Source organism: Nannospalax galili, unplaced genomic scaffold (genome assembly GCF_000622305.1).
Source record: "Nannospalax galili isolate Female #2095 unplaced genomic scaffold, S.galili_v1.0 scaffold568, whole genome shotgun sequence".
Lineage (NCBI taxonomy): Eukaryota > Metazoa > Chordata > Mammalia > Rodentia > Spalacidae > Nannospalax > Nannospalax galili.
In genome coordinates this window covers 2,563,625-2,578,469 of record NW_008359441.1, presented here as the reverse complement: position 1 = coordinate 2,578,469, position 14,845 = coordinate 2,563,625, and the positions used below count along the sequence as shown (strand labels likewise).

The 14,845-nt window shown below is 47.8% G+C and overlaps 1 protein-coding gene across 1 annotated transcript; it reads right to left on the bottom strand.

The window, feature by feature from the left end:
- Positions 1-9,044: 9,044 nt before the first annotated feature.
- LOC103725666 (chymotrypsinogen B) lies at positions 9,045-12,904 on the bottom strand. The gene is made up of 7 exons (XM_008822961.2): positions 12,840-12,904; positions 11,203-11,306; positions 11,021-11,100; positions 10,851-10,929; positions 10,445-10,625; positions 9,616-9,749; positions 9,045-9,236 (listed from the first exon to the last, which is right to left on the bottom strand). Exons 1-7 carry the CDS (start codon positions 12,889-12,891, stop codon positions 9,075-9,077), a joined length of 792 nt encoding a protein of 263 aa, XP_008821183.1. The 5' UTR covers positions 12,892-12,904; the 3' UTR covers positions 9,045-9,074.
- Between the last annotated feature and the right edge of the window lie 1,941 nt (positions 12,905-14,845).

Sequence of the window (14,845 nt, the reverse complement as noted above, 5' to 3'; positions counted from 1 at the left end):
ATTCTACTCCCTTTTGGAATGGTAATGTGTATTCAGTTCTACTTACAGTATGTTGGGAGTATGTAATTTGTCTTTTGATTTTACACAGGCTTACACTTAAAGAGATTGACCCAGTCTCAGAATAGACTTTGGATTGTGAACTTTTGAATAGTATTGAGACTGGTAAAGACTATGGGGACTTTTAAGGTTGGACTAAACACATTTTGCATTTTATATGACCTTGATCCTATGGGGGCCAGGGAGTAGAATGTGGTTGTTTGAATGAGAATGTCCCCTCATAGGCTCCAAGAATTGGGACATTTTGTCCCCAGTTGGTAGCACTGTTTTGGGAGGTCTTAGAAGGTGTGCCCTTGTTGAAGGAAGCACATCACTGGGGGTAGGATTAAAGAATTCTTAAGCCTTGCCAGATCTCCAGTTGTTCTCTACTTCCTGTGCCTGCTTGAAGATATGAGTGCTGTTTCTGCTCCTGTCACTGCCTGCCACCATGCCTCCTGCCATGGCAGACTGTAATTCCCCTGGAACTGTAAGCTCAAATAAACTCTTCCTTCTATAAATTGCTTGGGTCAGTGTTTCTATCACAGCCACAGAAAAGTGACCAATACAGTAATTGGTACCAGAAAGCGGGATGTTGGCTGTGAAGAACCTGACCATGTGGGGTTTTGAAGAAATGTGGAAGACTTTGTAAGGTTGGGCTAGAAAAGTGGTTGATTGCTGTAAGCTGAGTTTAATAGGTCATTCTAGTAAATGCCTGGAATAAAGTAGTGCTGAGAACAATGTAGTTTCAGAGGGAAATAAGGACTTAAGCAGCAACTAGGATTTTTTGGCAAAGAGTCTGGCTGGAGTCTGCCCACAGCCAAAAAGCTTGCTTGAGGCTAAATTGAAAAGCAATGGACTGATTTCTCTGTCAGAAGAAATTTCAAGACAGCCTAATATAGAAATGGTGGCATGGCTATTAATGGTGAATATTATACAGTTTGACAGAGAAAAGGGCAAATAGGGCAGAAAGAAATACAGAATGTACAGGATGGATTGAAAAAGAGCACTAGGAAGACTAATGTTGGATCCCTGGCATATGACGGAGATGATCCCATTGATAAGGAGATTAAAAAGTGATTAAGGAGGGGTCTAGAGATTCAAACTTAAACAATGGAGAGAGTGCCTCCAGGGCAAGACCACACCTAGTTAAGCCTCCAACTCATAAAAGGAAAATCCTGCAGGGACCACTGAAGAGAAAAGCTTCTAAAATGGATAAAGCAGGGCTGGAGAGATGGCTCAGAGGTTAAGAACACTGGTTGTTCTTGAAGAAGACCCAGGTTCAAATCCCAGCACCCACATGGTAGCTAACAACTGTCATAACTCCAGTCCCAGGGGATCCGACAGCCTCTTCTGACCTCCGTGGGCACTGCACAACATGGGCGCACTTACCTACATGCAGGCAATATACGCATACACATAAAATAAAAAATAAATAAAATTTAAAAAAATAAAATAAAATGGATAAAGCAGGCTGGAGTCCATCCCAAACTTGTAGTCAAACTTGGCAATGTCGTTCACCTGGTGCTGGCTTTAGAGGCATGAAAGATGCAAGAGTGAAAGGGCCATCAGTTCTTCCTCTGTGGTTTCAGAGAGCCACTGAGGTCAGGCAGCGTGAAGCAGGGGTTCCCCTGCCTAGAGAAGGCCCTGATAGGCCATTGCATGAAGCTGTGAAGGTGAAGCCTGGTTGGCAATGGAGACCCCAAGAAGTTAATGATGGTAGAGCTGTGAGGCATCTGCCAAGAAGACCTGCACACAGGGAGTGGTACCAGCACAGGAGAGAGATGTGTGTTGCACACAGCAAAGCTAGAGAAGCTGAGCCATCTAAGCCCTTTGGAAGTAAAGTCCCAGAAGTTAGACATGGAGCTAATGGATTTGGTGTTTGCCCTGCTGGGTTTTGGTCTTGTTTTGGTCAGTTATTTCCTTACTATTCCTCCATTCCTCCCTTTTGGAATGGTAATATGTATTCCATTCCACTGTATGTTGGGAGTATGTAATTTGTCTTTTGATTTTATAGAGGCTTACAGTTCAGATATTTACCTGAGTCCACTTTGGACTGTGGACTTTTGAATAGTATTAAGAGACTGATAATGAATATGGGGACTTTAAAAGTTGGACTAAATGCATTTTGCATTTTATATGGTCATGAGCCTACAGGAGCCAGGGGGTGGAATGTGGTGGTTTAAATGAAAATGTCCCCCATAGTCTCCAAGTGTCTGGACATTTTGTCCCCAGATGATGGCACTGTTTTTGGAGGTTTTAGAAGGTGTGGCTATCCTGGAGGAAGCATGTCACTAGGGGTGGGCTTAGAGAGTTCTTAAGCCTTGCCAGATCTCCAGTCGCTCTCTTGCTTCCTGTGCCTGTGTGATGATATGAGAGCTTAGCTTCTGCTGCTCCTGCTCTAGCCACCTCCAGCCACCATGCCTCCCTGCCATGACGGACTGTAATTCCCCTGGAACCGTAAGCTCAAATAAACTCTTCCTTCTATAAATTGCTTGGGTCAGTGTTTCTATCACAGCAGCAATAGAAAAGTAACTAAGATAGATAGATAGATGATGATGATAGATAGATGATAGATAGATGATAGATAGATAGATAGATAGATGATAGATAGATAGATAATAAAATTTAAAATACAGAAACAAGTATGGAGATGTAGCTGGTTGGGAGAGTGCTTAAAGCTTGGGCTCCATGAAGACCTGTATCCATGAAGCCCTGGGATCCATCCCCAGTACAGAATCAACTGGCCATGGTGGTCCTTTCTGTAATCCCAGTTCTTCACAAGAGGAGGCATGAGAATCAGAAGGTCAAGGTCATCCTTGTTTACATATTGAATTCAAATCAAACCTGGGCAACTCAGTGAAACCTGGGCTCATAACATAAAATGGAGAAATAACATAGGGGAGTGGAGAGATTGCTCAACAGCTAAAACTATTGGCAGCTCTTGCAGAGGACACAGGTTCAATTTTCAGCACCCACATGGCAGCTAACAACCCACTGTAACTTCAGTTCCAGCAGAATCTGATGCCCTCTTCTGACCTCCACTGGCACTGCATGACATGGATGCACTTACATATATGCAGACAATAAACTCATACACATAAATTTAAAGTAATTATTTTTTTAACCTCTTTTTTTGGTCTTTTTGAGACAGGGTCTCCCTGTAACCTCAGCTGACCTAGAACTCGCTATATAGACCAGGCTGGCCTTGATATCACTGAGATCCGCCTGCCTCTGCCTCCCAAGTGCTGGAATTAAAGGCATGCACCACCATGCCCAATCATAATAATTTTTTTTTTTGTCTTTTTGAGACAGGGTCTCCCTGTAGCTCCAGCTGTCCTGGAACTCACTATGTAGATGAGGCTAGCCTCGAACTCACAAAGATCTGCCTGCCTCTCTGCCTCCCAAGTGCTGGGAATAAAGGTGTGCACCACCACATCCGGCCCCATAATAATTTAAAAAAAAAAAAAAAAAGAAGAAGAAATAGCATAGCAGAGAGCCAGTGTTGGGGAGTACATGAAGGAACTACCTGGACTGGGAATGGTGGAGCTGTGGTGGAGAGCTCATTGGGTCCTTGGAAAGCTAAATACAGCATCACTATGTGACCTAGCACTTCTGCTGCTAGGTGTAGGAATAAATGATTGCACAGTGGTATTCACAGAAGTACAGTTCACAATAGCCAGATGGTAGCTACCACCCCACTGCTAATTGCTCCATGACCTGATAAACTGGAACTTGCACACACTTGAATACTATTCAGCTTAAAAATGAATAAAGTCTGGGGCTGGAGAGATGGCTCAGCAGTTAGGAGCACTGACTGCTCTTGCAGAGGCCCCGGGTTCGATTCCCAGCACCCACATGGTGGCTACGAACCGTCCTTAACTCCAGTTCAAGGGGAATTCAAAGCTCTCTTCTGACCTCCACAGCATTACACGACACAGGTGCACCCATGTACATGTAGGCAATACACTCATACACATAAAAAATTAAAATAATAAATAAAATATTTTTTTTTAAAAATGAATAAAGTCTAGCCACATGTCAACAGAAATAAGTCATGGAAGCATAAAGCTAGCTGAAATGAGCCAGACAAAAGACACAATGTGAGTTGTCTTATAGTAAATATAAGAGTCACAGTGCTGGAGAGTTGGCTCAGCGGTCTGAGCTCATTCCCTGGAATCCGTCTGGTGGAAGGAGAGAACCAGCTCCCATGAGTTGTCCTCTTACAACACACAATAAGTAAATGTAATTTAAAAACAAATTTTAAAATATTTAACATCACAAAAACTACATTCTACATATTTGGTCACAATATCTGAAATGTTTAATATGCCAAAAACATTGAATCATATACTCTAAAGGGTGAGATTCATACTATGTACACTGTATCTAAATAAAACTGTATAAGGCACAGTGTGGACTCCAACTTCTGATGGCCCCAATGGGAAATCCAGGGGAAGAAATGGAAGGATGTGAACGTCTCACCTAGAGGCTGATACAGGCAGGACAGCAGCTTTGAGGGGTCACCATCAAAGAACAGCTGTGGTTGAGGACAGTCTGGAGGTGAATGTGAGGGCTGGAATGCTGTGGTACTTGCCAGGACTCACTACTCAGCCTGCCAGTCTTTTTATGTGTGGGTGCCCACGTGTACATGTATGAATATATGTGTATTCATGTGTGCTATATTGTATACACATGGTTGAGTGAGGGTGTTGGTGCCTGTGCATGCTCACAGAGGCCAGACAAGGGTGTGGGTGTCCCTCTCTATCCATCTGTGCCTCATTACTTTTTTCGTTTTTGGTCTTTTTGAGACAGGGTCTCCCTGTAGGGCCAGCTGACTTGGAACTCACTAGGTAGACGAAGCTGGCCTTGAAATATCAGAGATCCTCTGTGTTTTATTTCTTTGAGGCAGAGTCTCTAGGTGAACCTGGAGCTGTGCTTTTTGGCTAGGCTAGCAGCCAGCAAGGTCCACTATCCTCCTATCTCTGCATCCTTGGGGTTACCGGCCTGTACAGGACCATGTCTGGCTTGTCACACAGATGCTAGGATCCAAACTCTATTCTGCAAGCATTCTTAAGCATGGAGGCTCCTCTTCGGCCTCATCCCCTAGTCTCTTAAACTCAGAAGCTGGGAGGAAAGGTGTGAAGACACAGAGACACCAGACGACTTCTTTGTAGAACTTTGAACCCCAAATCTCCCAGGACCTCCCTTGCCAACATAGGCATTCCTTCCCCTGTCTAAGGTAGTCAACCTTCTTCCTCACAAAAGCGTCCAGTGATAACCTGAGTGGTGTCCTCCCATAAAGATGTCAGATCTTCTCAGAACCCACCCCCCTGGCTCAGCCCTTGGCAAAAGTCGATCCTGCAGTAGCCTGGAAAATAGCTGTCCTAGGTAGATTTCTATTGTTGTGATAAAATATGTGAAAAAATGAATGGGGAGGGCTGGAGAGATGGCTCAGTGGTTAAGAGCACCGATTGCTCTTGCAGAGGATACTGGTTCATTCCCAGCACCCACATGGCAGCTATGAAACGTCCTTAACTCCAGTTCCAGGGGAATCCGACGTCCTTTTCTGACCTCTGAGGCATTGCACGACATGGATGCACTTACATACATGCAGGCAATACACTCATACATATGAAAAAAAAAAAAACGAATTTGGGGAAGAAAGGGTTTATTTGGCTTGTGTGTTCTGATCACAGTCCATCTTTGAGAAAAATCAGCTCCATCTTTGAGACAGGAACCTGGGGGGCAGGAGCCTAAGCAGAGACCGTGGAGGAACACTGCTTACTGGTTTGATCCCCTGGCCTGTGCTCAACCTGGTTTCTCTCTCTTTATTTTATTTTATTTTATTTTTTTTGGTAGTTTTGAAACATGGCCTCTCTATAGCCCCTGCTGTCCTAGAACTCGCTATGTAGACCAAGCTGGCCTTGAAGTCACAGAGATCTTCCTGCCTCTACCTCCTGAGTACTGGGACTAAAGGCATGCACTACCACGCCTGGCCTCAACCTGGTTTATACAACCCAGGTCCACCTGCCCAGGGGTGATACCATCCACAGTATGCTGGGCCCTCCCATATCACTCAGCAAACAAGAAAATGCCTCACAGATGTGCCCACGGGCCAACTCAATGAGGAAATTTTCCTAATTGAGGTTCCTTCTTCCCAGGTGTGTCAAGTTGACAACTGAAGCTGTCCAGCACATGGTCCCACCTCTTTCTGTCTCACTGTGCCCAAAGTGTTTGCCATGAAACTTCCCATCAAAGGTTAAAGTCTGCAAATGCAAAGGAACAATGACCAGAACACGCATAAAACCAGAACTCTGACCAACACCCACAGCAACCAGCCTCAGAAGCCAACAGTAACAGTAACCCAAGCAGTGACACTCAGGTAAAATGGGCAGTCCTAAACATAGAGCCAACAATCTCCTCTGCCTGCTTCAGTTCTGATTTAGGACCAACAGGAGGGACAAAGCCTACCACATACCCGTAACTAACACCACAGAATGTCCCACCTGTTAACCTGTGTCTCCATCTTCTTGTGTTTCTGCCACTCAGTATCAATGATAAGGCAACTTATAACAAACAGAAATTGAGTCCGCTCACAGTTTTGGAGGCTGCAAATCCAAGATCAGGGTGCTGGTGAATCTGAATCCAAGAAGGCGCTTTGCGTGCTCAGCCCTGCTGATTTCACCTGAAGGAAGGTAGAAGGACCCGCAGAGATAAAATGGACTCAGTGCATCCTTTTATAAGGGAATTAATTCTACACGTGAGGACAGAGACCTCAGTGCCCAATCATCTTTTTTTTAATTTTATTTATTATTTTTATTTTATGTGTATGCGTGTATTGCCTGCATGTAGGTAAGTGTACCCGTGTCATGCAATGCCCATGCAGGTCAGAAGAGGCTGTTGGATACCCTGGGACTGGAGTTACCAACAGTTGTTAGCTGCCATGTGGGTGCTGGGATTCAAACCTGGGTCTTCTGCAAGAACAACCAGTGTTCTTAACCGCTGAGCCATCTCTCCAGCCCCGATTATTTATTTTCTTAACCATCTGTTTTTTTGTTTTATGTATGTATGAGTGAATGCTTGCCTGTGCACCACATGCATGCCTGCTGCCCATGGAGGCCAGAAGAGGGTGTCAGATCCCATGAATCTAGAGTTACAGGAGTTTGTGAACTACCCAACCTGGGTGCTGGAAACCCAACTCAGGTCTTCTGCAAGAACAGTACACGTTCTTGAACAGTTAGCTATCTCTTCAGCTCCTTATCATAGTTATTTTTTATAATTTATTTATTTTTATTTTATATATATGACTGTATTGCCTGGATGTATGTAAGTGCACCTGTGTTGGGCAGTCCTCTAGGAGGACAGAAGAGGGCACTGAATCCCCTGGAACTGAACAGTTATTAGAGATGGTTATGTGGGTGCTGGGACTTGAAGCCTGGGTCCTCTGTAAGAGCAGCCAGTACACTGAGCCATCTCTCCAGCCCCCTGTAGTTGTTCTTAAAGGGTGCATTCAAGCAGGCATCACTTCTTTAGGTGAACATTCTCATACTCAGACTAGAGTGTAGCTCAGCTGGAAACTCTTGGGGTTTGTCTTCAGCCCTGATAAAATAAACAACAAAACTCAATGACTGTAAGACTCAAGGGATAAGGCGTATTTTTAAATGGTCTATGTGGGACTAGAGAGATGGTTCTGTGGTCAAGAGCAGTGACTGCTCTTGTAGAGGACCTGGGTTTGGTTCCTAGCCCCCATGTGGCAACCCAGAATGTTTGTTCCAAGGGATATGGCTCCCTTTTCTGGCCTGTGTGAGCATGACAAAACATGGGCGCACTTACATACATGAGGCAAAACATATATATATACATAAAAATAAACAATAAATAAATTTTAAAATGGTCAGTGAAACCAGGCATAGTGGCCCATGCCTGTAATCCCAGGCTTCAGATACTGATACAGGAGGATCACAAGTTAGAGGGCAGTCTGCGCTATATACAGTAAGATTCTGTCCTCCTCCCTACAAAAAAAAATCAATTAATTCTCAAATATTTTAGCAAGAAGCATGTAAACAAAGCCGAGTGTGGGGGTCTGGTCCTGTAATCCTAGCACAGGGAGGCAGAGGCAGGAGGATTGCCTCAAGTAACAGGCCAGCATGATCTCTGCAATGAGTTCCAGGTCAGCCAGAGCTAGATAATGTGATCCTGTCTCAAACTTCCAAGGTGGGGCCTAGAGAGTTGGCTCAGTGGTTTGGTTCCCAGCATCCACGTGGCAGTAAGAGAAAAAAAACCACAAAACATTGAGATAACAGCAGTTTTCAATCACTCCAATACAAGGCATTGAGCATCAATGATGAGTCAGCTTACCACAGAGACACACAACAGTTTTGAACCAGGGAGAAGCCAGTCTGCCTGTAACCTGGCAAAGGGACTGAAACCAGGGTGCTCTGGCCTCTGATCCAACTTCCCAAGGACAGAAATACTTCGGAAGGAGGGGTGGGAGTGTGGAGCTGACAGGACGGTGGAGCCAATGTCCAGGGTTGGGGTGGAGATCTGGGAGCTTGCAGTTGAGTCTGGGAGCAGGGTGTGCAGTGGGTGTGGTCTGGGGCAGGAAGGTGCTGTTGGGAGGTGCATTCTAGGGCAGTGGGGAAGGAGTGGTTCACAGCAGGGAAGTGTGTCTGGGGAATGTGGCAGAGGCAGAAGCCTCCACTAGAAGGCTGTCATGGCTCCACTGTTGACTGACTTTTCAGAGCTGTGAATTACAGAGTCTGGCCAAAGATTACTGTCCAGAAAGCTCCATGGGTCAAGCTGGTTCCAGCAGGAATAGTCTCATTTCTGACCCAGAGTGGAGTTCTGAGATGGAAGGAGGTAGGAAGAGGGGCCCCGGGGTATCTGCAGCCTAGAGAGGGAGTGGTAATCTGAGCCTTGGTGGGTGACATGGGTAAATCCAGTCTCATGTCCCCTGGGCCACAGAGACACAGGGAGTCAGAGTTTCAATTAGATGATTTTATTGGGAATGTTTGGAGCAGAGGGATGGAGACATGAACTCAGTTGGCCGCGAGGGTCGCCTGAACCCAGGGTATGAGGGCTGTGACTCGGGAGTACACGGCAGGAGTAGAGGTGGAGCAGACATTACTGCCCCAGGACACAATGCCGGCCAGGGTCCAGGCTCCATTCTTCTGGCAGACCAGGGGGCCACCAGAGTCACCCTGCAGGAAAAGACAATGGACTGATCTTCAAGCCTCACAAGGGTACCTGGACCTGGTGGGGCCCAGGGGATAGTGCAGGGCAAATCCGTGGGAATCTCTCAAGTGACAACTCTGCCATGTTCTCCTGCAGGAACCTGACAGCTGCTCTGTGAGGGTCAAAGGGTTCACCAGGTGGCGCCCCTGTGGCAGCACAGGCCAGTGCAGACACTCCTCCCCGTGTTTGTTAGCATCAGCCCACCCTTTCTGGGCACCAGAGAGGAGTGAGGTTCAGTAGCGGGCACAGGGCAACAGGAGCCCAGGGGTCAGTGGGGCTGTGTTCCCACTCCTAGCCTGACTAGGGTTGACCATATCATCCAGTGGGTGGGAGAGGAGGCTGTACCATGCAGGAGGAGACACCACTGGCGCCTGCGCAGATCATTACATCGGTGATCTTGCTGCCCCAATATGCCTTGCAGTCAGCACTGGACACAATGGGCAGGGCCGCCTGCTGCAGCTTAGCGGGAGTCGTCAGGGCTGCAGGGACAGAGGGCATGGAGTCAGGGTTCCTAGGCCCACCAGCACCCTGGAAACCACTGTGGGTCTGTACAAGCATCTGTGGGAACAGCTGTTGTGAGGTTCCTACCCATGGCAGACAGGGGCTGGGCCTCAAGCAGGAATTGCCCTGCCCAATCCCAGGAACCTGGCCCTGTGGCCATGGGTAGTGGGTAGGTGAGATTTCCAGGAAGCATGACCACAGCCGTCATGGGATCACAGACACTCATGATGGGACCTTCAACCATAGGGGTAGGTCTCAGGGTGGTGGAGGGTAGAGAATATGTGTACTTCCTGTTGGGCTTAGGGCTTCCTTCAGATTAATCATCATTATCAATCCTTTCCTTTTGTGTTGGGTGAATAAACAGTGTTAATTTGTTCATTTTGTTTTACGTGTATGATGTCTGCCCGCATGTATGCAAGTGCACAATGTACATGCACTGCCTCTGGAGGCCAGAATAGGGCCTTGGATCTGGAGGAGGTGGGAACCAAACCTAGGTCCTTGGGGAGAGTAGCTAGTGATCTTAACCACTGAGCCACCTCTCTAGCCCCTTAAGATGTAAATTCTTAATTGATACCTGACAATTGTAAGTTTTACAGTTGTTTTTTGTTCGTTGGTTGGTTTTTATTTTTTTCTGCCCCAGGCCCAGCACTGCTGCCCAGGCCACATCACTCACCATTGTACTTGGTCTTGCCCCAGCCAGTGGTGGCACACAGGGTCCCAGCGGGGAAGTCGTCGTCAGCGCTGGGCAGGCACACAGCAGACACAGTGTCAGAGAAGACAGCAGGCTTGGCCAGCTTCAGGAGGGTGATGTCATTGCGGACAGTGAGCATGCTGAACTTGGGGTTCTTGAAAACCTGCAGGTAAGGACCAGATTCCCAGCTGAGCCACTGTGGGGAGGCAGGCTCTGTGGGGTTCCAGGGCACAAGCTCCTTTCCTGGTGGGCCAATCAGAACAGGAGCACAGCGAGTTCTGAGACAGCCCTGTCCTCTTCTCCTTCAAGCAGCCAGGACCTTCCTTCTCCTTCTTGTGATGGCTCCCCCGCCCCTGGCTGAGCCCTGACCCAATCAGCAGCCTTATACCTTTGCGATCTTCAGGACCTGGATGTTCTCATTGTCAGAGTGCTGGTCAAACTCCCCAGCCACCACCACATCAGATGTCCTGGGCATTGAGACACACAGTGTTAGGATGAAGAATGGCCCTGCTACCCTACCCCATCTCAAATGGAGCCCCAAGGCAGCCCAGGCCTTACGTGACCCCACAGTGGGCAGCGGTAACCACCCAGTCCTCACTGATGAGGGAGCCCCCACAGAAGTGGAAGCCAGTGTTATCCTGGGGAAGAAGAGGGGACGGTCAGCAACTTTCCCAGCAGAGTACCTCAACCTGGACAACAGCCCAGAGTTCCCGCTCATGTTCCCAGAATCCCCCTCTCACCTGCAGGGACACCTGCCAGGGCCAGGAGCCAGGGACAGCGTCTTCCCCATTGACAATCCTGGACAGACCAGCGAGCACGGGGTGGATGGCAGGGACGCCACAGCCTGGGCATAGGGGTAGAAGGGAGTAGCTGGAAGAGGGCTATGGCCAGAGCCAGGCCAGGCCTGACCTGACATGTTAGAACTCCTAGACCAGCTCAGTACCCCACCTAGACCATGCCACCTCATCTGGAAATATCTGGCTCCCCTGCAACCTCTAGGCTCAGGGTCCTCCACTTGCAGCGGGCTGACCCCAGTCATCTTCAGGAATGTAGAGAGGCACAGTTGCCCCCATCCCGGCCTGTCCAGTGAGAAGAAGCCAAACATGGCCTGGGCCTCAGACTACCTGGCTCAACTTCTAGGCTGCCCATTTCTGTGACACCTCTCAATTTCTGGAACTGTTTCTCATATGAAATTTGGGTTTCTTAATTCTTTAAGAAAATGAGACTTTCAGCCTGCATACGGGTGTACACCTTTATCCCAGGCCTAGGGAAGCAGAGGCAGATGGAACTCTGTGAATTTGAATCCAGCCTGGTCTACATAGTTCCAGGCCAGCCAGTGCTACACAGTGAAACCCGCCTACAAAAGAAAGAAAGAAAATGGGACTTTGCTTCTACACCATGAAAGAGCACATCATGGAAGTGCTGAGCTAGCAGGAGAAGCAGGCATTCTGGGCATTCCCAGGACACATTTGCTACAAGGACTTGCAGATCTTCACAAGGGCTTCACAGTTGGTCCACACATTGGAGCAGTGTAACCCCTGTGGCCCTGTGACCAGCATCCCCACTCTGCAGTCCTTCTGGCCTGCCTCAGGGCCAGCACCTGCCTCTCCTGTCAACAGGGATGAGAAGAAGACAAGGCATTCACTGATGACTGATAATTTCCCCAGTGAGAATAATATTGTTTTTGGTCTTTTTGAGACATGGTGTCCTTATAGCCCCAGCTTGCCTAGAACTGGCTATGTAGACTAGGCTGGCCTAGATCTCACAGAGATCTGCCTGCCTCTGCCTCCCAAACACTAGGATTGATGGCATGCACCACATATGGCTCACTTTCCATGTTTTTTTCTAGTTATTTTCTTCTCTTTATAAATGGAAAGCAAAATGTTAAGCTGGGTGTGGTGGCACATGCCTTTAATCCAAGCGCTCAGGAAGGTGAAGCAGGAGGACTGCTCCAAGTTGGGGCTTGCCTGAGCTACATAGTGAGTCCCAGGCTAACCTGGGCTACAGAGAAAAACCCTGCCTCAAAAAAGAAAAAAACAAAACAAAAACATCAACAGAAAAAAAAAGAGCTTGATGTTGCCGACATGACAGCTGAAAACCCTGGGGGATGCTGGGAAGGAAGCTGACCCTGGCTGAGACACAGCATCTCCACCTGGGCCACATCTGCATCTATAGACCCAGAGGGGTCCACACCTGGAACAGGAAACAGGGGCTCAGAAAGCCCTAGAAGGACCCCTGTCCTCTCTGTGGCCTCAGGTTGCCAGGCTGGGGGATGAGGCCCAAGCAGGCAGGGAGAGGGGCTCAGCTTTCTTTCAGGACAGAACCCTCCCAGTTCCTCTGTTGGGGCCTGATGGCCACTTGAGGTCCCAGCACTCACCAAAGGTGGCCCCCACAAGGGCAAAGCAGGACAAGAGCCAAAGGAATGCCATGGTGGTAGTCAGGGATGTGGGGCTTACCTGCTCTGGGTCTCTTTTATGTTCCCAGGGTCTGGAAGCCCTGCCCAGTCCCTATGACCCTATCCAGGAAGTCTGAGTGCCACCTCCCCTGTTATCCAGGGACCTTGGGAGGAAATGGGGCTCAATCCCCTATCACAGCCTTCCTGGCTCTTTGCCTGGAACAAGAACCTCTGGGAAAAGAACAGCTGCCCTGATTCAACAGTGCCCATGAGTCTTTGCAATGCCCAGCCTCCCCAAGGCACTGTGTGTATATCCCCACTAGGCCAGGAACTCAGGAGTGGAAGGGCAGCCTTCCTGGGAGGTGGGACAGGGGACTCTGCTGGCCTTGTGTCACAGTGGGGCTTCCCGGCTTTCCCACCATAGGGCTCAAGACACTGGTGGCCAGAAGGCCTCAGACTGGGTGGTGCCTCCTGAGCACCAACGAGGCTGCAGGTTCTCAGCAGTTTCTCTCATCCAGAAGCAAAGAGTTGCTGGGCAGTCAGGACTATCTAGGGATCACCTCGTTCCCACTCCCAATAAACAGTCTTGAGTATGGAGAGGAGAAGCAGGGATGGTCCTGAGGAACAGGACAGCCACCAGTGAGTGTGTTGTGATCAGGGGGATTCCCTCCTGTGAAAATTCCCAACCTATGCAAGTAGTCTTGAGCTGAAGATGTGGCTCAGTTGATGGAGTGCCAGCCTAACATGCCAGACTCTAAAGCCTGGGTTCCATTCCTACCACCTCATAAAGTGGGCATGGTGGGGGGTACCTGTAATCCAAGCACTCAGGAGGTAGAGGCAAAAGGTCAGAAGTTCAAGATCATGTTCAGCTACATAGCAAGTTCTAGGCCAGCCTGGGATATGTGAGATCCTGACTGGTAAAAAAAAAGTCTTTGTAGGTAGTTTTAGTTTCTTTTTAAAAATGCTTCATTTATTCATGCCTGAGGCAGTGCTCAAGGATTAAGAGCAGTGGCTGCTCTTGTAGAGATCCTGGGCTCTGTTCCCAGCACCCATGTCATCTAACAACCTGTGTTCCAGGGAATCTGACAGCCTTTTCTAGCCTCCGTGGGCATTGTACAACATCCATGCACTTACATACATGCAGGCAAAACACTCTATAAATATAAATAAATAAATACATACATACATAAAACATTTTTAGATGATCAATGAAGCCAGGCATGGTGGCCCAAGCTTGTAATCCCAGCATTCAGAGGCTGATGCAGGAGGATCAGTTTGAGGGCGACCTAGGCTATGCACAGTATGGCAGGAGGATCTGTTTGAGGGCAGCCTGGCTATGCACAGTATGGCCCTGTCCTCTCCACAAAAAATTAATGAAATCTGCAACTAACTCTCAAATATTTTAGCAAGAAGCATGTAAACAAAGCAGAGAGTGGTAGCCTGCTCCTGTAATCCTAGCACAGGGGAGCAGAGGCAGACGATGCACCAAGTTCAAGGCCAGCCTGATCTACATAGTGAGTTCCAGACCAGCCAGCACTACATAAGGTGATCCTGTCTCAAAAATCCAAAATGGATGCTGGAGAGATGGCTCAGTGCCTATGAACACTGGTTACTCTTCCAGAGGACTTGGTTTCAGACCCTAGCATCCACATAAAAGTAAACACCCATTTGTAACTCCAGTTCCAGGAGATCTGACTTCTTCCTCTGGCCTCTTCTGACATTGCACAACATGAGTGCACTTACATGCATGCAGGCAAAACACTCGTGCACATATAACAAAAATAAACACAATTTTTTTTTAATCCGAGGTAAATGTGTGTGCATAAGGACATGTGGTAAAATGTTAACAGGTGAATCTAGGTGAATAGTTATTGGAATGATTACTGGCCTAATTTACCAAATTTTATGAAGGGCTGAAAATTTCCAAAAGAAAAGTTGGGAGGAAAATAAACTTTAAAAAATACCTTGAGCCAGGCATGGTGGCGCAC